Source organism: Nyctibius grandis, chromosome 24 (assembly GCF_013368605.1).
Source record: "Nyctibius grandis isolate bNycGra1 chromosome 24, bNycGra1.pri, whole genome shotgun sequence".
Taxonomy (NCBI): Eukaryota; Metazoa; Chordata; class Aves; order Nyctibiiformes; family Nyctibiidae; genus Nyctibius; species Nyctibius grandis.
Genome location: NC_090681.1, coordinates 2,035,001 through 2,062,400, shown reverse-complemented (window position 1 = coordinate 2,062,400; position 27,400 = coordinate 2,035,001). Strand labels below are relative to the sequence as shown.

Here is a 27,400-nt window from a genome sequence, read left to right as displayed (position 1 = left end):
GCGGGGACCCGGCGGTGCCACGCTGCACTGGGCAATCCCTCGGAGAGGGGACGCGGGGATGTGGGCCTGGGGGCACCCGCGGCTGCTTGGCACCCCCAGACCCCAAATACACGTGGGTCAGCGGGTGCCCTGGGTGGACCAGCTCCCTGCCTGCTCCCTTGCCTGCGGGGGCTTGGGGTGGCCCAGCTCGCGCGGGCACGGGGTGCTGGAGCGGGTCCAGGCAGCGTCCCTGGGGGGACACCCTGCTCCCCATCCTGGCCAGTGATGCCACCACCGGTGCCAGCGCCTGGGTGCCCTCTGGTCCCTGGGGAGGGGGGGAAGAGCTGCTGCACAGGGATGGCAGCCAGGGGATGGGGATCCCCCCCCGGGTCGGGGTCCAGCCCCCGGGGGGGCGGGGAGAGCACTGCCGGAGGAGGAGGAGGAGGAGGAGGGCGGTGGCTCGGGCCCCCCCGGGGTGGGGAGGAGGAGGAGGGCGGGCAGCGGCCGGGGGGCGGCTCGGGCCCCCCCGGAGGGAGGCGGGGAAGGCGGCGGGGCCGGCGCGGCGGAGCTCCCGGTGTCCCGCCGCGCTCCCACCGCCCCGCACCGACCGGAGCCCCCCCGGGTCCCCCCGGGCACCGCGCAGGTGAGCCCCGGACTCCCCCCGCTGCTGCCGGGTGGGCACCGAATGGGTGTAGGGGGGGGGATTCCCCGTAATGAATCGTAATTAATCACCGCCCCGGGGCGGGCGCGCCGGGAACGGCGTCCCGGAGCCGTGGGGACCCGCCGGTGCGGAGGGTGCGGGGGTAGGAAAGGCGAGGAGCGGGCGGGGGGCACGGGGGGAACAGGGGGGGTTAATGGGGTGTAGGGGGGGCAGCTGGGTGGGCGTGGGGAGAAGGGGGGGGTGCATGGGGACAGGGGGAGCCGAGCCGGGGGGTGCGGGGGGTGTGCGGGAGGTGCGGGGCAGGGGGGCTGGGGGGCAGGCAGGGCCACTGGTCACAAGGGTCCCCGGGTGCGGGGATGTGTCCCCCGTGTCGGGTCTCTGCCCGCGGCCCGGCCGTGCCTCGTGGCAGGAAGCAGGCAGGAGCGGGGCCAGGTCGGGGTGACCCGCGGGGCCTGGGGCACCCCGGGGATCCACACGGGACCGGGAGATGGAACAGGAGGGAGCGAGACCGCCCCGGGGCGGGGGTCTGCGCAGGAGGCACCCGGGTCTGCTCTGGGGCAGCCCAGCCTCGGCGTTTCGGGATGTTTGGGGTAAATCTGGGTGCTGAGGGTGGGATGAACCCATAAGTTATGGGATGCTGGGGCTTGCCCTGTGTGCTTGGGCTGGGTGTGGAGCCAACAGGGGACCCAGCAGTGGATGGGGGCCACGCTGACCCCCAAAACCTGCCCAAGCCACGGCTCTGCTGGCAGTGTCCCAGCACGGGCGAGCTCATGGGGCACGGGCCGGTGCCCACCCTGTGCCTGTCCTGCTGCTGCCCAACCTCTGTCCCTTGCAGGCAGCCGCATCAGCCCCCAGCCGCTGCCGTGGGCACCATGAGGGGTCTCTGGGCCCTCGCGCTCGCGGGGCTCGTCAGCGCCTGCGAGGGGACGGAGCTGCCGCCGGCAGAAGGTAAGGGGCACCGGCAGTGAGGGCTTGGGGTCTGCACAGGAGTGACCCCCTCCTTGCCTGTCCCTGCGGAGAGGAGGGGAGGGCCAGGTCAGACCCAGGGATCAGGGGGCAGAGGTGGCCAGGGGACACCGTGAGCCGTGCCAGGTCCCCGTGTGCCAGGACTGCACGCAGGAGCAGGCTGGTGGCCGGAGCGGCGGTGGCGGACGCTGGCTCCCTGCTGCGCGCCGGCCATCCCGGCTTTGGGGCTTTGCTCAGCATCCCGTGCGGGCCAGGGGCCAGGGAGAGCCGAGCGAACCCTGCCGCGGGGAGCCAGCCCGGGGACACCCCGCCATCGCCCCCGCAGCGGCCCGGCGCCAGGAACGCCCCGCGGCCCAGGCCGGGCTGACGGAGGGAGCGGGTCTGGCCGCGCTCCGGCCGTGGGGTGCTGGTTGCCAGCTGGCGGCGAAGGCAGCGCCGGCGGGAGCCGGGTCCGGGCAGGAGCGAGCAGGGGCTGCTCTGTGGGTGAGCCAGGACCGCTCGGGGCAGCGACAAGGATGCACAGAGCTCCCGAGGGGGAGTTGGCCTCTGGCTGCGAGGTGGGAAGAGGTTTGGCCACGGTGCAAGACAACGGTGGAGGGCTCGGGGCTGTCACTGTGCAGCTGGGGACAGGGGGACGATGACTGAGCCCGTGGGGGTCCCGGCTGTGCGCGGGTCCCAGCGTGGGGCCGGCTGTGGGTCGGGGTGAGCTCGAGGCGGATGGCGGGGAGGAGCAGCTGGCAGCGGAGCCGCGGTTGCATCAGTCTTTGCGGGGGTGGAGCGGTGGCTCGTTTGGGGGGCCCCGGGGGGCTTTGCCCGTGCAAGGGACCCCCGCGGCCGGCACTGGCACCCACAGGGCACAGCCTCCTGGCTCCCAGCCCTTCATCACGGAAATGAGGGGTGGGAGGGACGAGGTTTTTCCGGAGGGGCAGCGCTGGGGCCGGGAGAGGCTTCAAAGCAGATGGTGCCCGGGGTGACCTGTGCTTTGCTCTCGGCCCCTTGCCCCGCTGTGGGTGATCTCACCGCGGCCGGAGGGAGCTCTGCCCCAGCTGTGCACGTGCCTGCGGGGCCAGCTCCAACACCGCAGCCCCCGCCGGGGGTCCCGGGGGTGAGGGCCACCTCCCCGCGCCGCTGCTGGCCGTGTGCGAGCAAGTGGTCAGCGCGGGGGAGAAACGCCGCGGTGGTGCCGGGTTCTGAGGTGGGCAGTGGGGCTGCGGGGGCCAGAGCTGCCCGGGGAAGAGGCGAGTGACTCGTCAGGGGCCATCCCTGCTCCAGAGCATGGAGACAAAACAAATTCCTCCTTCAACACCCCCTTGTTTCCTCCTCTATCTCGCGCCTCCCAACATCTGGCAGCGTCCCGCGGAGGTGGATTGATGCTGCTGGAGCCGTAATCTATCAGCGTGGTTGCAGACAGCACCAGCGTCCCCATGATCGCGACTGACGCCGCATTTCCTGCGGCTCAGCCTCTCACTGTCCCCTGGCCTGGGCCCTGGGGGGGCCACCAGGTCTGAAGGTGGCACCGGGATGGGACAGGAAGGCCAGCGGGCACCTCGGGGTGCCACCTCTTCGCCTTGGGAGTCCGTGGCGCCTGTCCAAGCTCTGATCTCCCCCCCGCTCCCTCCCAAACCCGCTGCTTCGCTCCTGGCAGGCTCGTGGGAGCCACATTAGCTGGATTCGTGCTGCCCTGTGGCTGCTGGGGGGCCGGGGCGAGTTCCCGGTGTCACCCCGAGACCCGCCGGGCTTTGGGGGGCTCCGCACGGTCCCACCCTGCTCGTACAGCCCCGCCGGGGCCGCCGCGGTGACGTGCTGGTTTGCCTTGCAGGGGAGCCGTGCCCGCAGCTCTGGGATGAGGATCTGGTTGGGAACAAGTATGAGAATGTAACGGGTAAGGAAAGCCCCTCTTGCCCCGTGGATGAGGACCCCGTGCAGCCCTGACACCCCGGGGATGGGCTCTACGCCCTGCCTGGAGAGCATCAGCCCTCAGCACCCATGCCGGGGCCAGGTCTGACCTCCTCTGCTCTGTCCTGCAGGTTTCAACCTGATTAAAAGGTTCGAGCTGCTGAAGATCTCCTCCGTCAAGAAGGTCCACAGCGCGCGGGGGCCGGTGGTGCTGCGGCTGGGCGCCGTGCCGCTCGTCCAGCCCACGCGGTGAGTGTGGGCGGCTCGGGAGGGGCCGGGCACCGTCCCCACGTGCTTTAAGGATGGAGCCTGGGTGAAGCTCGTTGGGCTTTGCCCTTAACTCGTGCTGGAGAGGCCTGGCAGCTCTAGGGGACACCCAGGGCTTGCCCAAGCCACCTTCCTCCTAGAAAGTAAATCCCGGGCTACAGCGGCTCGCCTGGGTGGTGGCCAGCCCTTACGCAACGCCGGCTCCGGGGCTGCTCCGTGGCTGCTCTCCCCGCCTTGGCAGGCGCTCGCTGGGGTCTAGACGAGCTCAAAACACCACGCAGCTCCGAGCGGGCGCTGCTGGGTTTGCTGGGGCCGTGGGGGTCTGCTGGGGGAGGCGCACGGAGACCAGCCCTCGCCTCCAGCATGTCGTGCCCAGCCGTGCCCGAGGCCGTGCCTGGCAGGGACGCTGCGGCGTGGCGAGGTGGGAGCGGGTCCACGTCCTCGGTAGCGGTTCCTGGAGGAAGCTGCTGCGGTTTGCACACCTGCCTCCTCCAGCCCGCCTGTCCCCGCGTCACCCCGGGGGTGGCACGCAGCTGCGCTGGGCATGGGGCTCTCCCAAGGGCGAAGGAGACCCAGCCTTGGCTCCTGACCTGGGCAGCCAAGTCCTCAGATGGCTTCGAGGTGGCGGATGCTCCAGGCTGGTGTTGCTCTTGGCCGGGTGCCTGCGGCAGCCCAGCGCCAGCCCTGGGGAGCGCTTGGCATGGGGGTGACCCTGGCAGCCAGGTCACGAGCTCCAGGTGGGCACCCATGGGTGCCCATCGGTGCCCAGTGAGGATGGCCCCGGAGAGCAGAGAGGACCGTGGGTCTGGCCCGCTCCCCACGCCTTGGGCCTGCTCCAGAGCGGTGGCTCGGAAAATCGCTGGCGTGGTGGAGCGGAGGCTGGGAGCAGAGCGGAGCCCAAAGCAAACAGTTCCAGCGGCTGGGCGTGCTGCGGGCGAGCTGGGCACGGTGCCACCCAGGAATGGCCGCCGTGCAAGGGGGGGGGACCAGGCTGCCCACCTCCTGTGTGGGAACACCCGTCCCACGGAGCCTGTGGGGTCAGGGACGCGTTCCCCAGCTGCCTGGGGACAAAATCCAGTACCGTGGTGCTAAGCTCATGCCACCCCAGGAGGGCCGTGTTTGGGGGTGTGCGGTGGAGACGGTGGCTGTGCCATGGGACAGGGACAGGGATGGCAGCTGGGGATGCCGGGGGCAGGCTGGGCTGCGCGGGGATGCTCGGTCCCCTCTGCCACGTGTGTGTCCAGCCGGTGTGAGGGACGCGGGGCTGAGCTGTGGGGGATGCTCCGGGCTCCCCGTGCCACGCCAGGACTGGAGGAGGCGGCTCTGCCACCCGTCTGGGACACAACCAGCTCCATGTCTGGGCACTGGATCCGCCCCTATGGCATCCGCGGTGCCACCGATGGGGACAGACCCATGGGGGCTGTTGGGGTGATGCTGCCAGCGGGTGCCATGTGGGTGGGGGCTTTGGGGCCGGTGTGGGAGCTGGGCGCGGGGTGCGGCCGCCCCTGACGCCTGTCCCCGCAGGCAGGTGTTTCCCCGCGGGCTGCCCCCCGCCTTCACCCTCGTCCTCACGTTGCTGCTGAAGAAGAACAGCACCGGGGAGCACTGGTACCTCTTCCAGGTCACCGACCGGCAGGGCTACCCCCAGGTACGGCCCCGGGGTGGCGGGATGCGCCGGCGGCGAGGGGACAGCCGGGAGATGTCCCCAATCACGGTGTCCCCGCTCTGCCCAGCTCTCCCTGGCCGTGCACGGCCCCGAGAAGAGCCTGGAGCTCCAGGCCAGGGCGTCGGGGGCCGCGTTCGTCGGCGCCGTGTTCGCGGGCAAGGCCGTGGCGTCCCTGTTCGACGGGCGGTGGCACAAGGTGGTGGTGGCCGTGCAGAGCCGCGCCGTCTCCGTCCACCTCGACTGCGCCTCCATCTCCTCCAAGCCGCTGGCCCCGCGGCGGGCGCTGGCCCCGGAGGGCAACGCCTTCCTGGGGCTGGATGCCGTGCGCGGCACCCCGGTGCGGGTGAGTGCCCGTGGGGGGTGCGGGCACGCTCTGCCTCGGCGCCAGACCCATCCCTGACCCGCCGTCCCCTTCCCAGTTCGACATCCAGCAAGCTCACATCTACTGCGACGCCGAGCTGGCCAGGCAGGAGGGCTGCTGCGAGATCTCGGCCAGCGGGGTGAGTCCCCCCTGAGCCCCCACCCCGGTCCCCACCGCGCCCTGGGGTCGGGGTTTTCCCCAAAGGGGAAACTGAGGCACCGCCAGCGCTCCCCTGTGGGTCACCTCCTGCTCGTGGTGGCTGGGGACGTGGCAGCTCTCCACCAGTCCCATGGTGTCACTCAGTGCCTGTCCCCATGGCCAGCACAGGAGGCATCCCTCTCCTCGGGCAGGGCTGGGGGTCCCGGCTCCCACCCCGGCAGCCCCCTGTGACCCCCCTCTCTCCCCGCAGTGCCTCGTGGAAGCACCCAAGACCCGTCGGCAAGCGGAGCTGCTGCAGAGCAGCAACCTCATCGAGCTGTCGCCGCAGCCCCAGGGCCGGCTGTACCCCCGCTGCTTCTGCCTGGAGGAGCCGCTGGGCGCGGTGAGCCCCCGCGTCCCCCCGCCACCCCGCACCCAGCCCGTGGTGTGGGTGCTGCCGAGCCGGCAGCCGCCTTCATTCAGCCCCTGGAAAAGCCCTGACTCACATTTTCCACCGCGCCGGGCTCGGTGCGAGGGGAGGGAGGGAGCTGGCGGCAGCCAGACGCCGGGGAGCGAAAGGAGGGGGGTCCTGCACCCCAGCACCCATCTGTGCTGGCTCGGGGCTTAGCTGAGGCAGGTATCACCCATGGGTGCCCCAGGGAGGATAAACCAGGGGTGCACGGGGAGGTATCACCCATGGGTGCCCCAGGCAGGATAACCCAGGGGTACAGTAGCACCCATGGGTGCTCTGCTCTCTCCACAGGAGCCAGCGAGGACCTCAGGGAGGACCGGCCTGAAGGGAGATCGCGAGGAGAAGGTGAGGGGAGGTGGGAAAGGGGTACCCCAGCCCCGCTGCACCCGCCCTGGCTCTGCTCCCCTCCCTAGTGCCGGGGCCGTGCCGGGGCCCACGTGTGCCCCAGGCTGGGTCTGTCCCTGCTGCGCTCAGGAACTCGCTGCCGCTGCCAGGCGCCTGCAGAAGCGTCTGCTCTGCTCCCCCGAGCAGGAATTGGGGCCCCACTTTGCTCCCGGCCGCTGCTGGAGCCATCCCAGCCGTGGCCAAGGGCCTCTTTGTTCCCTCCGAGCATCTCCGGAGCTGGGCAGCGTCCCCAGCGCGCTCCGTGGCCCGGTCCCCCCCCGGGCTGTGACACCGCGGTGGGATCCTGCCGGGGATCCCCGGGGTGCAGACTGGTGTTGGCACCAGCACCCGGGTGCAGGCTGTGGGTGGCCCCATCCTGCTCAGTCCCATGGGAGGGGACAGGGTGCCAGGGCAGCTCTCCTCGCCTTGCCAGGGACACAGCAGGGGAAACACTCGCCTGGCCTTTCCCTTCTGCCCCCCCCAGGCACCCCCTATGCCCACGGGTACCCCAGGGCTGGCGGGGAGAGGTGCTGCTGGGTGAGCCCCACGGGTTCAAGGTGCCCAGGAGAGCGAGGCAGGGGCCACGGGGTTGTGGGTGCCATGGGGTTTGGGTGCTGCGGGGTTGTGGGTGCTGTGGGGTTTGGATGTTCTGGGGTTGTGGGTGCCGCGGGGTTGTGGGTGCACGGAGCCGGTGTGAGCCTCCGTCCCCGTCTCTCCCAGTGCCCGCCCTGCTCGCCACAGACGGCCTCGGCAAACGTGAGTGTGCCACCGGGCTGAGCTGGTGGGAGGGGATGGGGACCCCGACCCATCTGCTGGGGCTGGGCTGTGAGCTGGGGCTGGCAAAAGCCACCGGGGTGCTGGCCCGGGGGGTGTCACCTGCCGCTCTACCATCGCCACCAGCCCCCTGCGACCCACGGCTCCTCCTGGCCTGGGGCCTGGCAACATCTGGCTGTGGGGAAGGGCTCTGATCCCTTCCAGATGTGGCCCCATTCCTATGGCTGGTGGTGCGGGGGACGGTGGGTGTTTGCAAGCCCATGTGCCCCACGGGGCTGCCAGGGTGGCACTTGGGGACAGCGTGATGGGAGGATGGGGACCGCAGCGGGGACGGGGCTCTCTCCGGCTGCCGGTCCAAGCCATGGGGCTCTGGGCACCGTGGGACACCTCTGTGCTCTCTCCCTAGGTCACGCTCGGTCCCCCGGGTCCAAAGGTAGGTTTGTCACCCCCCAGGGCACGCAGAGCCCAGCCTGGCAGGGACGTGGCCACGCAGGCCCTTGGCTGTGCCCGGAGCATCCCTGCCCGGGAGCCCCCCGCACGTCCCCTCTCTTGCAGGGCACGAAGGGCGAGCGTGGCCTGCCTGGCACTGCCGGTGGCAAGGGGCAGAAAGGCGACCGTGTGAGTGTCCCCAGCCACCCCCCGGGCAGGATCCCCCCATCCTGGGGGTCCCGCTGCCCCGGGAGCTCTCCTGCCCCCATGGCCCCCCCGTCCCCGCCATGGCCGGCGCAGGCAGAGCCCCTGAGCCACCCCCCCCCCCGCAGGGTGCTGACTGCGTGCGCACCCACCCTGGCGGCCCCGTGCAGGTGAGACCCCCCCCTTGCCCTCTGCGTACCCCCCGCCCCGACTCTGCCACCCCAACTCACCCCCCTCCTCCCTCCTCCTCCTCCCCAGTGCGCTGAGGGGCCGCAGGGCGAGAAGGGGCAGCGTGGGGAGGTGGTAAGTGACACTGGGCCATGGGGCTGGGGCGTGGGGACCTGGACGGGCTCCCCGCCGTGTCCTGGGTGTACCCTGGGCAGGGGCACGGGGGTCCGGCCCCGAGGAGGCAGCTCGGTGGGCGGTGGGGGGGTGAAGGGAGCCGTGGTGCGAGCGGGAGGAGGGAAGCTCTGCAGGAGCCCACCCATGGGCACCTGAGCGAGCCCACCCGTGGGCACCTGAGTGAGCCCACCCGTGGGCACCCACTTCACCCTGCTGTCCCCACGCAGGGGGTCCCGGGGGCAGCCGGCGCCGATGGGCAGAAGGTAAGTCCAGCCCGCCCGTGGGTCCCGGGATGGCAGCAGAGGTGCCAGGATGTGCTGGTGCCACCCTGGGCAGCGTGGGTGACGGCTTGGGTGACGTCCGTCTGTCCCACAGGGCCAGAAGGGTGAGAAAGGCGACGGGGGAGTGCAGGGCAAGCCGGGGCGCCCGGGGCGCGATGTGAGTAGTGCTGGGTGGTACCAGGGCATCCCCTGGGCACCCTGGGCAGTGGGGCCAGCCCCCCCCGTGCCGTGCACGGTGCTGCATGTGCAGAGCCTTCACCCCCTGCTCCCCTCCCGGCAGGGCCGGCCCGGGGAGATCTGCGTGGTGGGTCCCAAGGGCCAGAAGGTAGGTGAGGGCTTGGGGGGTGGGAGGGTGGGGGCACCCGGTGGCAGCGCTGGCACTGACACCCCCCTGTTGCCTTCCAGGGTGACCCCGGCCTCGTGGGACCCGAGGGGCTGGCCGGCGAGCCGGGCCCCCCGGGGAAGCCAGGCTCTCCAGGGATCGGCATCCCGGGGAAGCCGGTGAGGATCCCCGTGCCGTGGGGCTGTGCCTGGGGGGCTGTGGGTGGGCGTCACCGTGGGAGGGGGCGAGGTGCCCCCCGGAGCCCCGCGATGGGGCTGGCCTGGGGCTTGGGGGGGCTGATGCCGTCCTCTTTCCCTTTCAGGGTGACCCTGGTGGCCCCCCGGGTCCGAAGGGAGAGAAGGTGAGTGGGGGGCAAAGGGGTCCTGGCAGCCCCTCGTCCTGCCCAGGTTGTGCCGGGGATCCCCGGCCGGAGCCGCCGCAGCTGAGTCAGCGCTGGCTCGTGGTGCCGCTGGCCGGGCAAGCCCCGGCTGGGTGGCCCAGGGCTTGGCTTGGGGGGCCAGGAAGCCCCCCTGGGGGGAGAGGGGTGCTGGGGGTGCCAGGGGACGAGGCGTTCTCCTTGCACTGGGCTCAGGGTCTCCCATCTCTGGCTCCAGGGCAGCCCGGGAGCTCCGGGACCCGGAGGATCGCCGGGGACGCCCGTGAGTACTGGGATCCCGGAGCCAAAGCCCGGGGTCAGGGATGGGTTTCTTGGCTCGGGAGCGGGGCCGCTTGGCCGGAGCGGTGGTGGGATCTGAGCCCGGGCGCGGAGAGGGGCGTGGGAGAGCCGGCGGGCTCGCTCGGGGCTCGACCGTGCCGTGGCGGAGGTGGGGGGTACCGGGGGGCATTGCCAGGGCACACTGGGGCTCCCTGAAGCAGCCCCGTGCCCTGCCTTCCTCCGCAGGGACCCCCTGGCATCCTGGGGCCGAAAGGAGACAAGGTGGGTGCAGCGGCGGGGTGGCCTGGGGCTGTGCCATGGCCACGGGCGTGGGGCTGTGCCATGGCCACGGGCACCGCGGTGCCCATCCCCTGGGCTCGGGGCTGCTTGGGGCATCTCGGGGGGCTGCCCCGAGGAACCCCCCCCCAGCCCGGGGCTGCATCTCGCTGTCCCCGTGGGCAGGGCGAGCCATGTGAGGTGTGTCCCACCGAGGGGACGCTCGGTGCCACCGGGCTGCCCGGCAAGCCGGGACCCAGGGGAGCGCCCGGGGCGCCTGGCAAGGACGGGGTCTCGGTGAGTCTGAACGCGGCGGGGGTGCGGGGTGGAGGGCAGAGCAGGGGCTCGTCTCGGCACCCCTAACGCCCCCTCTTCATTCCCCTCTCCCCAGGACACACCTGGCCCTGCAGGACCCAAAGGGGACAGGGTAGGTGACGTGGGGCCGGGGGGTGGGCTGGCTGCCCCCCAGAGCCGGGGGACCCCCGGGCACCACCCAGCCCGTGCCCGCAGCACCCGGCCCAGCTCCTCTCTCTGCTCTCCAGGGAGACCCCGGCATCGGCGGGATGAAAGGGGAGAAGGTGGGTGCCCGTCCCCCCACCCCACCCGCCCGCTCGGCGGGCAGCCCCCCGTGCCCCCCTGAGCCAGACCCTCTCCGTGCCCTCGCAGGGGGACTCCTGCCTGTCCTGCGACACCCGCGTCCTCGCCGCGCTGCTGCGGGGTCCCGCCGAGGGGCTCGAGGGCGAGCCGGGGCTGCCGGTGAGTGCGCGGGGCTGAGCCCCCCCCCAGCCCCGTGCCCGACGGGCACCCCAGGGCCGTGCGGGCGCTGGGTGTGTAACCACGTGGGGTGTTCGGCAGGGCCAAGCGGGGCTCCTGGGGCTGGCCGGCATCAAGGGTGAGAAGGTGGGTGACCCCAGTGCCCACCCACCCTTTTCTGCACCCCCCCCAAAGGGGCAGCGACGGCTGCATCGCTCCGTGGGGTCAGGGCAGCCTCGGCTCCCTCTGGGGCCTGACCCCAACCCCGACCCTGACCCCGACCCTGGCCCTGGCCCTGACCCTATTATCTTGCAGGGGGATGGTGGCCAGGAGGGACCCGTGGGCAGACCGGTGAGTGGGGGTGCAGGGGGGCTCAGGGTGGGTGCTGGGAGCCCAGGGGAGCAGGAGCTGGGTGCTGGGGGCTACGGTGTCACCTGGGGCTGGGGGCTGCAGTGTCACCTCTGCCGCGGCTCCTCCACGCAGGGGCTCCCGGGAGACAAGGGTGACGCAGGTGTGCGGGGGCTCAAAGGAGACAAGGTGAGCCCTGCGATGGGACCCCCTCCCCCGGGACCCCACTCCCTGCCCCGTCCGTGGGGCTGAGCCCCGTGCAGCTCGTTGCATGGCACAGCCCGGAGCTGGGGAGGGCAGCGGGGGCTGCGAGCCCCCCGCCCGCAGCATCCCAGTCCCCGAAGGCACCCTCCAACCGGGCTGTCCCCTGCGCAGGGCGAGCCGTGCAGGGAGGGTGCCCCCATGCCACAGGCCCTCGAAGGGGCAGCGACGGTGCTGGCCGTGCCCGGAGTGCCAGGGGAGAGGGGCCAGGGCGGCCCCCCGGGCAGGGCGGTGAGTGCCCACCCCCCCCCGCTCACGGGTGCCTGTTTGGGGGTGCCCTGGCCTGACCCTTCCTCTGTCCCCCCAGGGCAGACCTGGGGACGCTGGCCAGAAGGGACAGAAGGTGAGAGGGGCTGGGGGGGGGGCTCTGGGGTGGCAGAGGGGGCTGGGGGAGGGCCTTGTGTCCCCCCCTGCCAGCCTTGTCCCCTCTCTTTGCCAGGGGGACGCGGGCAGCCCCGGGGACCCCGGCACCCCGGGCATGGCTGGTGTCCCGGGGCTGTCGGGTGAGCCTGGCATCAGGGGTCCAGCCGGCCCCAAAGGCGAGAAGGTGAGACCCTGCGCTGGGGGGGGCTCCTGCGGGGACCCCCATCCCCGCAGCATCACCCACCCCCTCCATCCCGCACCCATCCCGACAGGGAGACGCCTGCGAGCCCGGTCCCGCTGCGCACGGGGACTCCTCGGACGTGGTTGGCATCCCGGGAAAACCCGGGGCCAAAGGGGACCAGGGCCCCCCCGGCGTCGGCCAGCCGGGCAGACCCGTGAGTGCCCCCTCCCCGCAGCGCTGCGGGTGCCCCTGGGGCATCGTGCCCCCCCCCGGGGCTGACCCTGGTGTGTTTTAGGGAAAGCCGGGACTGCCGGGGGTCCAGGGCCCCGCGGGGCCCAAGGGGCTGCAGGTGAGCGGGGCCGCGGGGGGACGGGGGGGCGGGGGGTCCCTGGGGCTGCTCACTGTCCCTCTGCGTCCCCAGGGTGAGCCGGGACCGCGGGGGATCGGCCAGCCGGGACTGCAGGTGGGTGTGCGGGGTGCCCGTGCCGTGCCATGCCATGCCATGCCATGCCATGCCATGCCATGCCATGCCATGCCATGCCATGCCATGCCGTGCCAGGTGGCTCCACCGGCTCTTACGCACTCTGGTTTTCCCAGGGAGAGCCCGGGGACACGGGACCACCCGGGACACCCGTAAGTAGCCTTTTGGGCTGCCCAGCCCTGTGCCCCCCGGGTTCCTGCGAGCAGGGAGATGGTGCCCCTGCAGCGTCAGCCCCCCCGGTGAGGGTGGTGGCAGCAGGGTCCTGGCCAGGCCACCCTGGGGACAATGGTGTCACCACAGCTCGCTGGGTGGGCAGGGGGACAGGCTGGGGCTGCCGGGGGGACCTAATGCCCTCTCCTGCCCCCAGGGCCCCCCCGGACCCCAGGGACCCCCGGGGATGGCAGCAGAGAAAGGTGCCAAGGTAAGGGAGCGTGCCCCAGCCCTCCCTCTGCCCCCTGCCCCCCCACTCCTGCTGTCCTTCCTCTACAGGGATCTCCGGGGCCCAAAGGTGCCGTGGGACCCCCTGGGCCACCAGGGACCAGCGTCACGGGGCCACCGGTAAGTCCTGCCCTCGGGGATGGGCATCGCTGCCCCTCAGCATGGGCTAAGAGCTGCTGTGCCGTGCTCTGAGCTTCCTCACCCTCCTCTTCCTCGCAGGGCCCCGAGGGGCAGCGGGGGCTCCCCGGGGTACCCGGGTCCGGTGGGCAGCCGGTACGTACTGGGGGGGGCAGAGGGGCAGCGCGGTGCTGAGCCCCCGTGCCCCGGTGCTCGCCCGGCTGTGGGTGGGGGGCACGGGGGGGCCGGGGGCTGCAGCTAATGCCCGTCTCTGCCTTCCCTCCTCGCAGGGGGAGAAGGGCGCCCGGGGTGAGAAGGTGAGTGGGGGTCGGGGTGCCACCGGACCCCCGGCCACCCGCCGCCCCCCCCGCCCTCACCTCCTCTCTCTGCAGGGAGACCCCGGGGACTGCGCCTGCCCGCCCGCCCCCCGCCAGGACCCCAGCTACGCCGGGATGCCGGTGAGCACCGTGGGCACCCGCGGGACCCCCCCCACCCCCCTTCGCCCCCCTCAACGCTCCTCCCCTTCTCCCCTCCCCAGGGAGCCCCAGGACTCTGGACCGGGATGTCCTGGCAGCCGCAGCCGGGCCCCCAGGTGGGTGCTGCCACGCTGCCCTGCACCCACTGCCCCCCCACCTGCCACCGCCTCACCCCCCCACCTCTCTCTCTGTTTTGGGGTGTTGTAGGGTCCCCCCGGAGCCCCCGGTCCCCCCGGCCCCCCCGGTGCCCCGGGCCGCCAGGTGAGCGATGGGAGCAGGCGGTGGGCGAGCGGGGCCCGATCCTGGCCAGCTCTGGGCGCAGGGTTTGGGTGCTCAAGCTCTCTCCTGGCCTTTAGGGGATGCCAGGACACAACGGGCTACCGGGACTGCCCGGCCCCGCTGGAGACCTGGTAGGTACCCGCTGTGCCCCCCTGGCCCCCCGTCCTGCCCCCCCCGGCGCGGGGACCCCCCCTCCCTCCTGCGTCTCTTCCAGGGGCCGCTGGCCGTCGTGGCCGAGAGGAACATCGAGGTGCTGCGGGTGAGAGCGGGGGCACGGGCCACCTTCCCCCCCCCCTTCAGGGGGACCCCACGCCCCTCGGGGTGCCCCTGACCCCCCGCCTCCCCCCAGACCCTCTGCGGGGACTGCGCCCAGCTGCAGGCGGCCTTTGGTGACACGGGGGAGACGGGGGACGGGGGCATGCCGGGGGCCCCCGGCAGCGAGAGCTGCGCCCGCGTGAGTGTTTGCCCACCTCGGGGGGCGGGGGGATCCTGGTGCCCAAAGACCCTCCCTGGGCCTAGGGGGTCGGGGGGGAAGGGCAGGGATGCTCCCAAGCCCCCCGGGCATCGGCTCGGGGGGCATCGGGCAAAGCAGCGGGTGCTTGCGGGGCTGGGCACGCTTGGGGCACACTCTGGGCACGCTCTGGCACGCTTGGGGCATGCTAAGGACACAGTGGCATGCTCAGGGCACACTCGGCAGACTCGGTGCACACCCAGAGCACACTCAGGGCACGCTCGGGGCACACTTAGGGCACCCTCTGGGCTCACTCAAGGCACACTCTGGCACGCTTGGGACACGCTAAGGGCACACTGGCACACTCGGAGCATGCTAAGGGCACATTCAAGGCATGCTCAGGGCATGCTTGGGGCACACTCAGGGCACACTCGGGGCACAATCAGAGCACACTGAGCACCCTCTGGGCACTCTGGGCACCCTCTGGGCACCCTCAGGGCACGCTGGTCCTGCCTGGTGCGTAGGCAGGCTCCCACACCCAGCTCCCACTTGCCTCCATGGGGTCCCCGGGGAGGGTGGTGGGTTCATCCTGTGCTGGAGCGGTGGGTGCTGAGCGCCCGAGGGGTGCGGGCTGCAGGGTGCCGTGCCCCGCGGCCCCTCCGGTGCCCCCCTGCAGGGCACCCCCAAGTGACCCCTGGGTTTTCTTCCAGTGCTTTGCCCAGTTCCCGCGAGCAGAGGAGGCTCGGGTGAGTGAGCCGTGCCCCCTGGCACCCTGCCCCAGGGCTGAGCTGCCACCCGGTCCCCAGGGTGCTGCAGGGATGGTGCAGCCAGGGCATCAGGGCACGGAGGGGGGCACTCGGCGGGGCTCAAACTGGCCCCAGCCCCTGATGTGTCCCCGCTCCCCGCAGGGTGACAGCCCTGACCCGGACTGCGTGGGCCACCCCGGGATGCCGGGTGTCCCCGGCGAGAGAGGCGAGCAGGTGGGTGCCCCCTGGCACTGCCCCCCTCCTCCGGCCCCCTGGCCATGCCCCCCCGTCCCCCCGCCGCGGCCACGTCTCACAGGGCCACCTCTCCCCAGGGCTCACCAGGACTGCGGGGACCCCCGGGGCCACCCGGGCCCATCGTAAGTACCCCTGCCCAGGGTGGGGGGTGGGGGGGGCTGCGTGGGCATCACCTTATGGTCCTGAGGTGCTCGGAGCCCCGCGCTGCAAGTCACCAAGGAGGGGCCCAGCGCCCTGCCCCGAGGCCACGGTGACGGGCAGAGGGCCAGGGCCGCGGCGAGGCGGAGGTGAAGGTGGCACGGCTGGCTCCCGGCGAGCCCGGAGGTGGAGGCAAAGGCGCTGCCAGCCTGGAGACGGAGCAGGAGCCTGGTGTGGTGGGGGGCTGAGGCCGTGCCAGCCTGTGCCCGACCGCGCTGTGCCGCCCCCAGGGCTCAGCCCCGGCTCCCCGGTGCCCTTTGCAGGCTGTGACCTCCCTGTTTCTCCCCTCAGGGCCCCCCAGGCTTTCCTGGAACGCCTGGCGCACCCGGACTGCCCGTAAGGACCCAGCACGGCTCCGCTCTGTGCCCTCTGTTGCTGCCGCTTGGTTTGGCTGTGTCCTTGTCCCCGTCCCCTGGGAGCAGCCGCAGCCCAGCTGCCCCCTCCCATTCCACCCCCCACCATCTCCATCCTCCCATCTCCACCTCCCCCAGCCCCAGGCAGGGGGTCTTGGCAGACCCGGGGTCTGCGGGCACAGGGATGATCTTCCCGAGTTCAGGGACGTGGTGCTGGCACTCGCTGGCCCCAGTGCCCCGTGTTGGGACCCGGGTGTGCCGGGGGTGGCTCGGCTTAGCCCTTCTCGGTGTGCCAGGGAGCAGCTCCCGTGGGCAGGCTGGGTGCTGCCGCTGGGGACCCCCGTCGTGGGGCCGGGAGGATCCCCCTGTGCAGCCTGAGCTGCCTGGGCTCCTCCTCCTCCTCCTCCCCTGGTGCCCAGCTCCCTTGGGGTCAGCCAGCCTCCGCCACCATCTCCATCTCGATCTTCACCTCCATCTTCATCCTCATCTTCATCTTCATCCTCCTGCTCCCACCCGTGCTCCCTCCCAGCCCGAGGTGGCGGTGGGGCAGTGGCCGTGGGCTTGTGCCGGTGGCTCTCGGAGGATCCTGCCCTCCCTCGCCCGTGCCAGCCGTGTCCTGCTCCTGTCCCCTCGTCTGCTAATGTCACCGTAACACCACGGTCTGTGTGGGGCTCTGGGGGGCTGTGGGGTCGTTGCTCTGCGGTGTGCCAGCGTGTCCTGTCCAGTCTTGGCACCACGTCACCCCACTAACCCGCCCCAATGGTCCTGTGGCACGGAGCCCGGGGGCTCCCGGCTGTCACCCGTGTCACCCGTGCCTGGCACGCCCTGGGAGGACGGGGAGGCAGCGGGTGGCACCAGGCTGGAGCTGCGGTCTGGAGCGTGTCCTGGGCAGTGGCTGGGGTGCCAGGAGTTGGGCACCCCACGCAGCCCCCCAGGGCTGAGCTTTCCATGGACCCGCGGGTCCTGCCCGTGGGCCACGGCGTGGGCAGCCGTGACCCGTGGCTGGGTGTGAGTGTCCCCGGCCACGCTTGGGCGCTGAGCCCGGTGCCCATGGCTGGTGCCACGGATGGAGGGAGCCCAGCCGGGGGCCAAGCGGGTCCTCCCTTGTGCCCGGAGGTGCCGGGCAGGCTGTGGCTGGCAGAGATCACACCCCACGGGCTGTGCCCGGGTCCTGACGCTGCCAGGTGGGCACAGCCCCGGGGCAGGAACTGTAGGAGACCCCCTGCATCTTCTCTCTTCTCCCTCTGAAGGGTCTACAGGGGGAGCGTGGCCCCACCGGGCTTGCCGGAGCCAAAGGGGAGCCGGTGAGTGGTGTGGGAGGAGGGGACAGGGGGGGCAGCGGTGCCCCGTGGGCTTTGGGCACCTGGCTGGGGCATCGCAGGTGGCTCAGCATCGTCCTCCTCCTGCGCAGGGACCCCCAGGGCAGCCCGGCTACCCCGGCGCGACGGGCCCCCCCGGCCTTCCCGTGAGTACTGCAGCCACCTCGGGTGTCCCCGTGTCCCTCCCCGGTGCTCGCTGGGGCCCCCCACGCTGTGGGGCAGGCAGTCAGGGGACCCCAGCAGGCACCGAGTGCCACGTCCCCGCAGGGCTCAGCCCTGTCCCCATCCAGCCCCTGTCCCACATGTTCCTGGTGCCCTGTCCAGTCTGTTCACTCCATCTGTGCCCTGTGCATGCCCTGTCTGTGCCCCATCCTTCCCCATTCGTCCCCATGCCCCATCCATGCCCCATCCGTGCCCCGTGTCCCAGCTCGTCCCCTTTCCCACAAGGGCCCTTCATCTCCTTCCTTCCCCAGGGCATCAAAGGCGAGCGAGGCTACGTGGGCCCCCCCGGGGAGAAGGGGGAGCTGGTGAGTGCCTCAGGGCCCTGCTCCAGGGGCAGGGGGGCTGGGGGCTCTCCCAGGTGCCCCCCTCGCCATGGGCACCAGGGCTGAGCTCCTTCCAGCCACATCCATCTGACCCCGTTCCGCCCCTTCCCAGGGACCCCCCGGCTTGGACGGCCTCCCCGGTCCCACGGGGCCAGCGGTAGGTGCTCACCCTGGTCAGCTCCCGGGGGGCTGCAGGGAGGGAGGGGGGCAGCTGTGGGTGCAGCGAAGTGCTGCCCACCCACCTCCCCCCCTCTCCACAGGGGCCAAGGGGCGAGCGCGGGCTCCCGGGCAGCGCCGGCGAGAAGGGGGACCAGGTGAGCATCCCCGAGGGGCCAGCGGGGACCCCCGGGACCCCCCGGTGGGCAGGATGCGGCCGTCGGGGTCCCGCTCAACTCTCGTCTCCCCGCAGGGTTTCCAGGGCCAGCCCGGCTTCCCGGGGCCACCGGTGAGTGCGTCCCGCTGGGGCTGCGGGGTGTCCCCGGGGGATGGTGCTCAGCCCTGGCTGCGTGTCCCCATGTCCCCACGGGGTCGGGGAGCCAGCTGGGGATGGGGTCTCCCACTGTGACGCCCCCCTCACTTAACACCCCTTTCTCCTCAGGGACCCCCCGGCTTCCCGGGGAAGGTCGGTCCAGCCGGGCCACCAGGGCCTGCAGCCGAGAAGGTGAGTGCCACCGGGATGTGGCTGCATGGTGGCCCCACTCGCCCCTTGGGCTGGTGGCCTGGTTTGGCCCCTGCTCTGTGGGGTGGCTGAGGGGACCCCGGCTGCCCCCATGACCCTCCTGTGGCTCTTGCAGGGCAGCGAGGGCATGCGTGGGCCCACGGGGATGCCAGGGCCCCCCGGACCACCCGGACCCCCGGGCATCCAGGTAAGACCCCGCTGTGCCACCCCTGGGGGCAGAGGGGACAGGGCCACCGGTATCGGGGTGCTCCTGGGGAGCGCCGCTGGCTGGACCCGCTCCCTGGGGACCTGTTCCCATGGCCTGGGGTGCCCAGAGTAGGTCCCTCGGGGACCCACAGAGCCCCTCGGTGCAGACCACCCCCTCCTTGTCCCCACAGGGCCCCGCTGGCGTGGAAGGGCTGGACGGCAAGGATGGCAAGCCAGGGCTGCGGGTGAGGCTCTGGGTGCTGGCCGGGGAGCAGCCACCCTGCAAACCCCCCCCAGAACACCCCCAACCCCTCTCTCTTTCTCCCCAGGGTGACCCCGGCCCCCCTGGGCCACCAGGGATGATGGGTCCTCCGGTGAGTGACAGCCTGCCTTGTCACCCCTCCCCGGTGCTCGGTGCCTGGCATGTCCCTGCAGCCAGGACCGGGTGTCCCCTGAGCTGGGACTGTCCCAGGACGCATCCCCCCTAGCCTGGCATGCAAGGCAGGGTCCCCGATGGAGACCGGGGTCAAGGTCACCTGCCTCGGTCTGCTCGTGGGAGCCGGGACCCTCACCCAGCTCTTTTCTCCCTCCAGGGCTTCAAGGGGAAGACGGGGCACCCGGGTCTCCCAGGACCGAAGGTGAGAGATGGTGGCACTGGGGGACACTCGGTGGTGACAGCCCCGGGACCTCGGTCCTGGGGCAGGGTCTCCCCATGCTGCGCTGCCCATGGTGTCCCTTCCGTCCTTCTCTTAGGGTGACTGTGGCCAACCCGGCCCCCCGGGGGGCACGGGCCGGCCGGGAGCGGAGGTGAGTGAGGGGGTGGGTGGGCGCGGGAGCCCTGAGCCGGATGGGCCCCGTGCACCCCCCCTCACCCCGCTGCCTTTCCCAGGGTGACCCCGGACCCATGGGACCCCAAGGCCGTCAGGGACCCCCCAGGGCTCATCGTAAGTTGGACCTGCCCCCCCACAGTGCACGGGGATGGTGCCCATGGCGGGGAGCACGGGGGGGGGGCTCCCCAGAGCTGACACCCCTCTCTCTGCCCCCAGGGCCCTCCCGGCAGCCCAGGGCAGCCGGGTCCCACTGGCCTGGCCGGAGTGGTGAGTACTGCAGGGACCGAGTGGGTGCCCCCGAGAGGGGCTCAGGGGTCGCTGTCCCCATCCTGCGCTGACCCCGACCCCCCCGGGCTCCCTCCTGCCTCCCCGCAGGGGCTGAAGGGCGAGCGGGGCTCCACGGGCGAGCGGGGGCTGCCAGGGATGCCAGGACAGCCGGGACCCCCGGGCCACCCAGGACCACCGGTGAGTGCAGCGGGGTGCTGGTTGGGAGGACACCAGAGCGGGGGGCACCTTGAGGCTGGTACCACGCTGGTCACCCTCTCACACCCCCTGCTTTGATTTACAGGGGGAGCAGGGACCAGACGGGCCCGTCGGTAAAGAGGTACGAGGGTGGGCTCTGTGCCTGTCCTGCACGGGGGGACCCGGGGCTGGACCGTGGTGTCCCCAGGGTGCCCGCGCAGGGGACATCCCTGCCACCCTGCTCCTCTGTGTCTCCTCAGGGACCCCCAGGAAAACCCGGTACCGCAGGACCCGCTGGCCAGAAGGTGAGGAGGGGGGAGCCTGGCCGTGCCCCCGTGGCCATCCCGGCCCCCCGCAGCCCCGCTCGGGGGTGCCGGGGCTCAGCCCTGCCTCTGCGTGTCCCCGCAGGGTGACGCTGGATCCCCCGGAGAGAGGGGCTACCCCGGGGAGAAGGGCCGAGCCGGCATGCCCGGCGGGCCGGGGAAGAGCGGCTCCATGGGGCTCGTGGGGCCGCGGGGGCCCGCGGGGGAGAGGGGCCCCCCCGGCTCACCGGGACCTGCGGGCACCCCCGGGCTGCCGGGACCCCCGGGGATGATGGTAAGGAGGGGCAGCGGGGTGCGGGACCCCGTCCCACCATGAGGCCACGGCCCCTCGTGTGTGTGTCCCCCAGGGAGACGTGGTGAATTACGACGAGATCAAGAGGTTCATCCGGCAGGAGCTGAGCAAGATGTTTGACGGTACCGGGGTGGTGGCGGGGGCTGGGGGCACCCCGGTGTCCCCCCCGGTGTCCCCCCAGCCCCGCTGAGCGCAGCCCCCTCTCCCCGCAGAGCGAATGGCCTACTACACCTCCCGGCTGCACTTCCCCGTGGAGATGGTGGCATCCCCGGGGAGACCCGGTCCCCCCGGGAAGGACGGGCTGCCCGGCCGGCCGGGACCCCCCGGCTCCCCGGGGATGCCGGGGCAGATCGGCAGAGAGGGGCGGCAGGGCGTGCCGGGCATGCGGGGTACGTGCTGCTCCCCGGGGCGTCCCCGGTGTCCCCGGTGCTGGGGTGTGTGGGGGTCTCACCCCCTCCATCCACCTCTCCTCCAGGTGAGCCGGGCGCCAAGGGAGAGAAAGGAGAGAAAGGCGTGGGGGTGATGGGGGACAGCGGCCCCCCGGGACCCCCAGGTGAGCCCCCTCCCTCCGCGTGGCCCCCGGCCCCACGCCGGGGCTCGCTGTCAGCCCCCCACCCTGCCACCTCCCTCTCTCTCTCTCTCTCTCCATCTCTTCCAGGTCCCCAAGGGCCACCAGGCTATGGGAAGATGGGCCCCCCGGGCCCCGTGGGGCAGCAGGGCATCCCCGGCGTCCCCGGCCCCCCGGGTGCCACGGGGCAGCCTGGCAAGACGGGGCACTGCAGCCCTGCGGAGTGCCTGGGCGCCGTGCCCCTGGAGCAGCCCCTCTTCCAGCCCAAGAACCTCAAGGGCCCCTTTGGCTGAGGGGGTCCCCGGCCCCCTCCCCCCGTGCCCCCCCTGCCCCCCGCCTCTGCTGTTAATATCGTTTCCCCGCTGTGCCGGGGGCTGTGCCTGGCCCGGGGGGCCGGGGGGTGCGGGTGTTGTACAGCTCCGTCGTGATCGGGAGGGCGGGTGGATCCTGCCCGGCCAAATACACCCGTGCTGGTGCCCCCACGGCTCCTGTCTCCTCGCTCGGCCGCGGGACGGATCCCGGCCCTGTCCCCATCCCTGTCCCCAGGGACCCTGCTCAGCCCGGCCTGGCAGCCCCAGCCCACGGAGCTCAGGTCACCCTGCCTGGGGGGACAGGGCCCCTGAGCCCCTCCTGCCCCGCGGCCTGAGGGGGGGGATCCTGGGGACAGCGGGGTCCTGATCCCGGGGGATCCCAGCCCTGATTGCAGGAGATCCCAGTCCTGATCTGGAGGGAACCCAGCCCTCATTCCAGTGGATCCCAGTCCTGATCCCAGGAGATCCCAGCCCTGATCTGGAGGGAACCCAGCCCTGATTCCAGGAGATCCCAGCCCTGATCCTGGAGGATCCCAGCCCTGATTCCAGAGGATCCCAGCCCTGATCCCAGGATATTCCAGCCCTGATCCCGGGGGATCCCAGCCCTGATTCCAGGAGATCCCAGCCTTGATCTGGATGGATCCGAGCCCTGATCCCTGGGGATCCCAGCCCTGATCCTGAAGGATCCCAGCCCTGATCCCGGGAGATCCCAGCCCTGATCCCAGGGGATCCAAGCCCTCATCCGAATGGATCCCAGCCCTGATCTGGAGGGATCCCAGCCCTGATTCCAGGAGATCCCAGCCCTGATCCAGATGGATCCCAGCCCTGATCCTGGGGGATCCCAGCCCTGATTCCAGGAGATCCAAGTCATGATCTGGGGGATCCCAGGTCTGATCTGGAGGGATCCCAGCCCTGATTCCAGGAGATCCCAGCCCTGATCCAGATGGATCCCAGCCCTGATCCTGGGGGATCCCAGCCCTGATTCCAGGAGATCCAAGTCATGATCTGGGGGATACCAGGTCTGATCTGGAGGGATCCCAGCCCTGATCCCAGGGAGATCCCAGCCCTCATTCCAGTGGATCCCAGTCCTGATCCCAGGAGATCCCAGCCCTGATCTGGAGGGAACCCAGCCCTGATTCCAGGAGATCCCAGCCCTGATCCTGGAGGATCCCAGCCCTGATTCCAGAGGATCCCAGCCCTGATCCCAGGATATTCCAGCCCTGATCCCGGGGGATCCCAGCCCTGATTCCAGGAGATCCCAGCCTTGATCTGGATGGATCCGAGCCCTGATCCCTGGGGATCCCAGCCCTGATCCTGAAGGATCCCAGCCCTGATCCTGGGGGATCCCAGCCCTGATCCCGGGAGATCCCAGCCCTGATCCCAGGGGATCCAAGCCCTCATCCGAATGGATCCCAGCCCTGATCTGGAGGGATCCCAGCCCTGATTCCAGGAGATCCCAGCCCTGATCCAGATGGATCCCAGCCCTGATCCTGGGGGATCCCAGCCCTGATTCCAGGAGATCCAAGTCATGATCTGGGGGATCCCAGGTCTGATCTGGAGGGATCCCAGCCCTGATTCCAGGAGATCCCAGCCCTGATCCAGATGGATCCCAGCCCTGATCCTGGGGGATCCCAGCCCTGATTCCAGGAGATCCAAGTCATGATCTGGGGGATACCAGGTCTGATCTGGAGGGATCCCAGCCCTGATCCCAGGGAGATCCCAGCCCTGATTCCAGGAGATCCCAGCCCTGATCCAGATGGATCCCAGCCCTGATCCCAGGGAGATCCCAGCCCCGATTCCAGGACATCCCAGTCCTGATCCCAGGGGATCCCAGACCAGATCTCAGCGCTGATCTTTGGGGACCCCGGCCCCCCTCCCAGGCCGATCCCGGCCCAGCTCCCGGGATCCCGGCCCGGCTCGGTGGGCCCCACCCCGCCCGGGGGCCGTTGCCGCCTTAAGCCCCGCCCTACCCGCGCGTCACCGCCCACTTCCTCCCGCCCCGGCCAATGGGCGTGCGCGCCGCCCGTGACGCCGGCGGGGCGGGGCCAGCGGGCCGGTAGCGGAGCCATGGCGGCGTACCCGGGGCAGGTGGGGCCGGGCCGGGGGCGGCGGGCGCGGGGGGGGCCGGGGTGAGGGGCCGGGGGGGGCGCGGGGCCCGGTGCGGTGCCCGGTGCCCGCCTCACACCGGGCTCTGCCCCCTCCGCAGGGCTTCCCCGGCGCAGGACAGGCCCCCGGGGCGCCCTACGGACAGCCCCCGCCCGGGGGGCCCTACGGCGGGCCCTACGGCGGGCCCCAGCCCGGGCCTTACGGCGGGGCGGCTCCCGGAGGTGAGTGGGGCCGCGAGTCCGAGGAGTCCCCGCTGCGGCGGGTGCCCGGGACAGAGGGGCAGGGGCGGGGGGCGCTCCCCAGCCCGGTGCCGTCGGGAGGGGCCGGCTCGGCGCCCCTCGCCCAGCTCGCGTTCATTAACCGTACGAAGGAAATCGCCAAGTCCCGGTTTATTACGTTAAAACCCCGAGGAGCCGGAGCGGCCGCAGCCCCGAGCCCCAGCGATCGACCTTCAGAGCCGGGGTTATGGGGCAGCAGCCCCTGGGTCGCTCTCCGGTCCCGACCTACGCGGGGGCTCTGGCTGACCCCCCCCTTCCCCGCCGTGCCGAGCCCCCGGCCCCGCTGACCTGCTCCCCGTGCGGTCCCTGGGTGATGGCTGCGTCCCCGTGTGCTGTCCCCGGCGATGGACCAGCCAGGCTTCTCCGCGGGGACGTGACAGCCGCTGCTGGCCTCTCCCCGCGCAGGTAATGCCCCCCCGGGCGTGGACCCCGAGGCCTTCTCCTGGTTCCAGGCGGTCGATGCGGATCGCAGCGGGTACATCTCCGTGAAGGAGCTGAAGCAGGCGCTGGTCAACTCCAACTGGTCGACGTTCAACGACGAGACCTGCCTGCTGATGATCAGTGAGTCCGGGCTCCCCCTGCCCTCCTGCTGCGCCCGATTCTGGGCTCCTTGAGAGATGTCTCTGTTGGGGCACAGCCCAGCCCACACTCCCCTGGTACCTGAGCAGCTGTAAGTGCTCTCCGGAGCGAGAGCTGGGCGAGCCAGGCAGCTCCGAGCACCCTTTTGGTGGAGGACACGAGTCAGGGGCCCAAAGTGCTGCTGGGGAAAGGGAACCCAGCTCCCAGAGAGCCAGAGTCGCCCCATTCCCCTGCTTGCCCCAGCATCGGGTTTTGGTGCCGTTTCCTAACAGCCTCTTAGGGACTGAGTGGTCCTGGTTGATTGCAGTGCTGGTGAGGGAGGGCTTTTGGGGCTGGAGCGGGGTGCTGAGAAGCTATGGCGCAGATCCTGAGCTCTCTGGGAGTGTCTGCAGCATGTCCTTGCTCCTCGCTGCCCTGCTCCTGCTCTTCGCTCCTTCCTCCGCAGACATGTTCGATAAGACCAGGTCGGGACGCATAGACGTGTACGGCTTCTCGGCCTTGCTGCGCTTCATCCAGCAGTGGAAGAACCTCTTCCAGCAGTACGACAGGGACCAGTCAGGCTCCATCAGCTTCAGCGAGCTCCAGCAAGGTGAGCGAGGGGCAGAGACACCAGCCTGGCCCTTACTGAGCTCCCCAGGGACCGCTCTCTGGCTCTGCTTGGTGTTTATTTCCATCTTCCTGGTGCCGTCCCTGCAGCAGGGCTGGGTGTCCCTGAGCTCCCAGGGTGCCTCCCATGCAGCCGTGGCTGCAGTCCACGCCTCTTGTTGTGCTGGGGCACGCTGGGCTGGCTAAACCGGCCACGGCAGAGCTGGAGCAGAGCCTTCCCGTGGGGCAGGAGATGAGGAGCCGCAGCAGGGCTGTGGTATGAGCTTCTTCCTTCCGTAAGGAAACTCAGAATGACCCCCCGCCTCCAAATGGCATGTGGCTAAAGCCTGTTTGCTGGGAGGAGCTCCTGGGCGTGTGTGTCTGATGGAGAGGAAAAATGTCTGGAATTCGTGCCTTGGTTTGGTTCCTCTCTCCGGAGAGCCCTGCCCACGCGTACCCGCCGTGGGGAGTGACCACCACGGGGCGGTGGGAGATGGGGCACGTGCCAGCACACGGGAGGGAGGGCACAGTCTCTCTCCCTGCCATTGGGAAGGTTTAATCCGAGTGTTTCTTGCTCCCAGCTTTCTCCCAGATGGGCTACAACCTGAGCCCCCAGTTCAGCCAGCTGCTGCTGGCCCGCTACGCCCAGCGTTCCTCCCACCCCAGCATCCAGCTCGACCGCTTCATCCAGATCTGCATGCAGCTCCAGAGCGTCACCGACGCCTTCCGCGAGAAGGACACGGGGCTGGTGGGCAACGTGCGGCTGAGCTACGAGGACTTCCTCACCATGGTCGTGACCCGCATGCTGTGACGCCCTGGGCCGAGGGCTGCGAGCCGGCCGGGGGCTCTCTGGGAGCAGCAGCGTCCTCGGCCCCGCGCTGGGATGCGGCCGAGCCTCCCGAAGCTGTTCCCCTGGGCCACCTTTCCAGCCTGCTCCACCCCAGGAACCTTGAGCCCTCCTGGCGCCCTCCCAGCTTTGATTCCTTGTCCCCACTCCACAGCACTGGGTGCCTCCACGCCAAACTGGAGCCCGGTTCTGGGGCCGTGCCGTGGGGTGGGACAGCCAAACCAGCAGCCTGTGCCATGCCTCCCGGGGAGCGCTTAGATCTTCCCTCGCCACACACCAAATCATACTGCTGTCCCTCGGCGTGGTGGGGTGGCTGCAGGGGGACATGCCAATGTCTGTCGTGAGTCGTGTCTGTCTGCCGAAGCCAAAGTTCAAACGGTTTAGAGCTTATTTTTACAGCTTTTGAATAAAAGGCGATGTGCACTGGTCACGGGGTGGTTTGTGCTCAGAGGGATGCTGCCCTGCCCCGTGTCACCCCCCCAGCAGCTCCGGGTGCAGGGAAGGGGACACGTCCCCCTGTGCCTGTACCCCTGCTCCGGGCGCTGCTTCCAGGGCTCAACACACCTTCCCGGGGGTCGTTCTTACACGTTTACAGCAAACACCACACTGGGGTCTGTGTGGGGATGTACAGTCCAGCCAGGAGGGTAAAGATGGGACTAACACAAGGTTTTAAATGGTTTTAAAATGGTGCCCAGGTGATTGTCCTTTAATTGGCCTCGATGAGGAATCTCAGAGATGATTTTTGAGACACGTTGCTATTATATATTTGAAGGAATTTTTATAAAAGAAAATATTTCAAACACCCAAGTAACTTCCCTGGTGCTTTCGAAGTGATAACCAGCTGTCAGTGTTTTGCTCGGCTGGGACGCGCTGTCCCAGGGCATCGCTCCTCATTCCAGCCGTGCTTCTCATCCTCGCGGGGTGAGTCAGAGCTGCCCAGCCCTGGGAGGGGGGCAGAGCAGAGGCGGTGGGGTCACCCCCTGCTGCCACCCCTCCTGGCCCCGGCTCTGTGTGTGTGTATATATACACATACACCCTTGTGTATACACACACAGAGTAAGACACCCTGTGTGTATATAAATACACATACACACAGAGTAACAGATAACCCTGGGTATGGATGTGTACACAAACACCACACTGTGTGCACACACTCTGACAGCCCGTGTTTGTGTATATGCACACACACACACACGTATAAATATATATATATATATACACATGGGGGGGGTGTATATGCGCACACACAGAGTAACAGACACCCCTCTGTGTGTGTGTGTGTGTACACACAACCCCCATACCCCGCACCATGCATGCTCACGCACACACACACACAGTCACTGGTTTGTGTTTGTTTTTTTGTTGTTGTTGTTTTTAAAATATATATGTATACACACACACACACACACACTAACAGGCACTGTTGTTCTTAGAGAGATATATTTATATACACATTCACAGTCTGTTAAGACTAACAGACACTTTTATATATATACACACACACAGAGAGACACAGGGATGTATATATTCTTCATATATATATATATATACACACACGCACAGAGACACAGGGATGTATATATTCATATATATATATATATATATACACACACACACACACACATAGCAGCGTTCTCTGGTCTGCATCTATTATAAACAGCAGAGTGAGAGAGAGAGAGAGAGAGTGTAAAACATCAGCAGTGGGGGGGTTCATATA

The 27,400-nt window shown here is 70.1% G+C and overlaps 2 protein-coding genes across 2 annotated transcripts; both read left to right on the top strand.

Moving 5' to 3' along the window:
- Window positions 1-1,512: 1,512 nt before the first annotated feature.
- Window positions 1,513-21,411, top strand: COL16A1 (collagen type XVI alpha 1 chain). Its single transcript, XM_068417883.1, is given in 71 exon segments — window positions 1,513-1,588; window positions 3,426-3,488; window positions 3,634-3,751; window positions 5,294-5,417; window positions 5,503-5,778; window positions 5,855-5,935; window positions 6,206-6,337; window positions 6,698-6,751; window positions 7,511-7,546; window positions 7,971-7,997; window positions 8,120-8,182; window positions 8,326-8,367; window positions 8,456-8,500; window positions 8,767-8,802; window positions 8,915-8,977; window positions 9,101-9,145; window positions 9,226-9,321; window positions 9,465-9,503; window positions 9,757-9,801; window positions 10,044-10,079; window positions 10,260-10,370; window positions 10,465-10,500; window positions 10,616-10,651; window positions 10,740-10,829; window positions 10,929-10,973; window positions 11,142-11,177; window positions 11,310-11,363; window positions 11,550-11,666; window positions 11,743-11,778; window positions 11,875-11,982; window positions 12,071-12,193; window positions 12,275-12,328; window positions 12,401-12,442; window positions 12,577-12,612; window positions 12,828-12,881; window positions 12,950-13,018; window positions 13,118-13,171; window positions 13,306-13,332; window positions 13,408-13,473; window positions 13,554-13,607; window positions 13,699-13,752; window positions 13,848-13,901; window positions 13,985-14,029; window positions 14,120-14,224; window positions 14,932-14,967; window positions 15,130-15,201; window positions 15,300-15,344; window positions 15,712-15,756; window positions 17,024-17,077; window positions 17,185-17,238; window positions 17,566-17,619; window positions 17,750-17,794; window positions 17,898-17,951; window positions 18,047-18,082; window positions 18,236-18,298; window positions 18,432-18,503; window positions 18,694-18,747; window positions 18,832-18,876; window positions 19,096-19,140; window positions 19,256-19,309; window positions 19,392-19,430; window positions 19,432-19,446; window positions 19,549-19,599; window positions 19,708-19,797; window positions 19,901-19,936; window positions 20,055-20,099; window positions 20,203-20,391; window positions 20,465-20,531; window positions 20,622-20,798; window positions 20,885-20,962; window positions 21,068-21,411. Coding segments are annotated over 71 exon segments (4,821 nt in total). The 3' UTR covers window positions 21,271-21,411.
- Window positions 21,412-23,329: 1,918 nt separating this feature from the next.
- On the top strand, window positions 23,330-26,113 carry PEF1 (penta-EF-hand domain containing 1). Its single transcript, XM_068417878.1, has 5 exons — window positions 23,330-23,376; window positions 23,495-23,615; window positions 24,078-24,233; window positions 24,697-24,840; window positions 25,418-26,113. The coding sequence occupies exons 1-5, from the start codon at window positions 23,356-23,358 to the stop codon at window positions 25,645-25,647; spliced, it is 672 nt and encodes a 223-aa protein (XP_068273979.1). The 5' UTR covers window positions 23,330-23,355; the 3' UTR covers window positions 25,648-26,113.
- The last annotated feature ends 1,287 nt before the right edge of the window (window positions 26,114-27,400 follow it).

Bases quoted from the DNA above. Each gene is read 5' to 3' on its own strand.
- PEF1 (XM_068417878.1), top strand. From the start codon at position 23,356: ATGGCGGCGTACCCGGGGCAG. The intron at 23,377-23,494 runs GTGGGGCCGGGC...CCCCCTCCGCAG, and splicing joins TGGCGGCGTACCCGGGGCAG to GGCTTCCCCGGCGCAGGACA. The intron at 23,616-24,077 runs GTGAGTGGGGCC...CTCCCCGCGCAG, and splicing joins CGGCGGGGCGGCTCCCGGAG to GTAATGCCCCCCCGGGCGTG.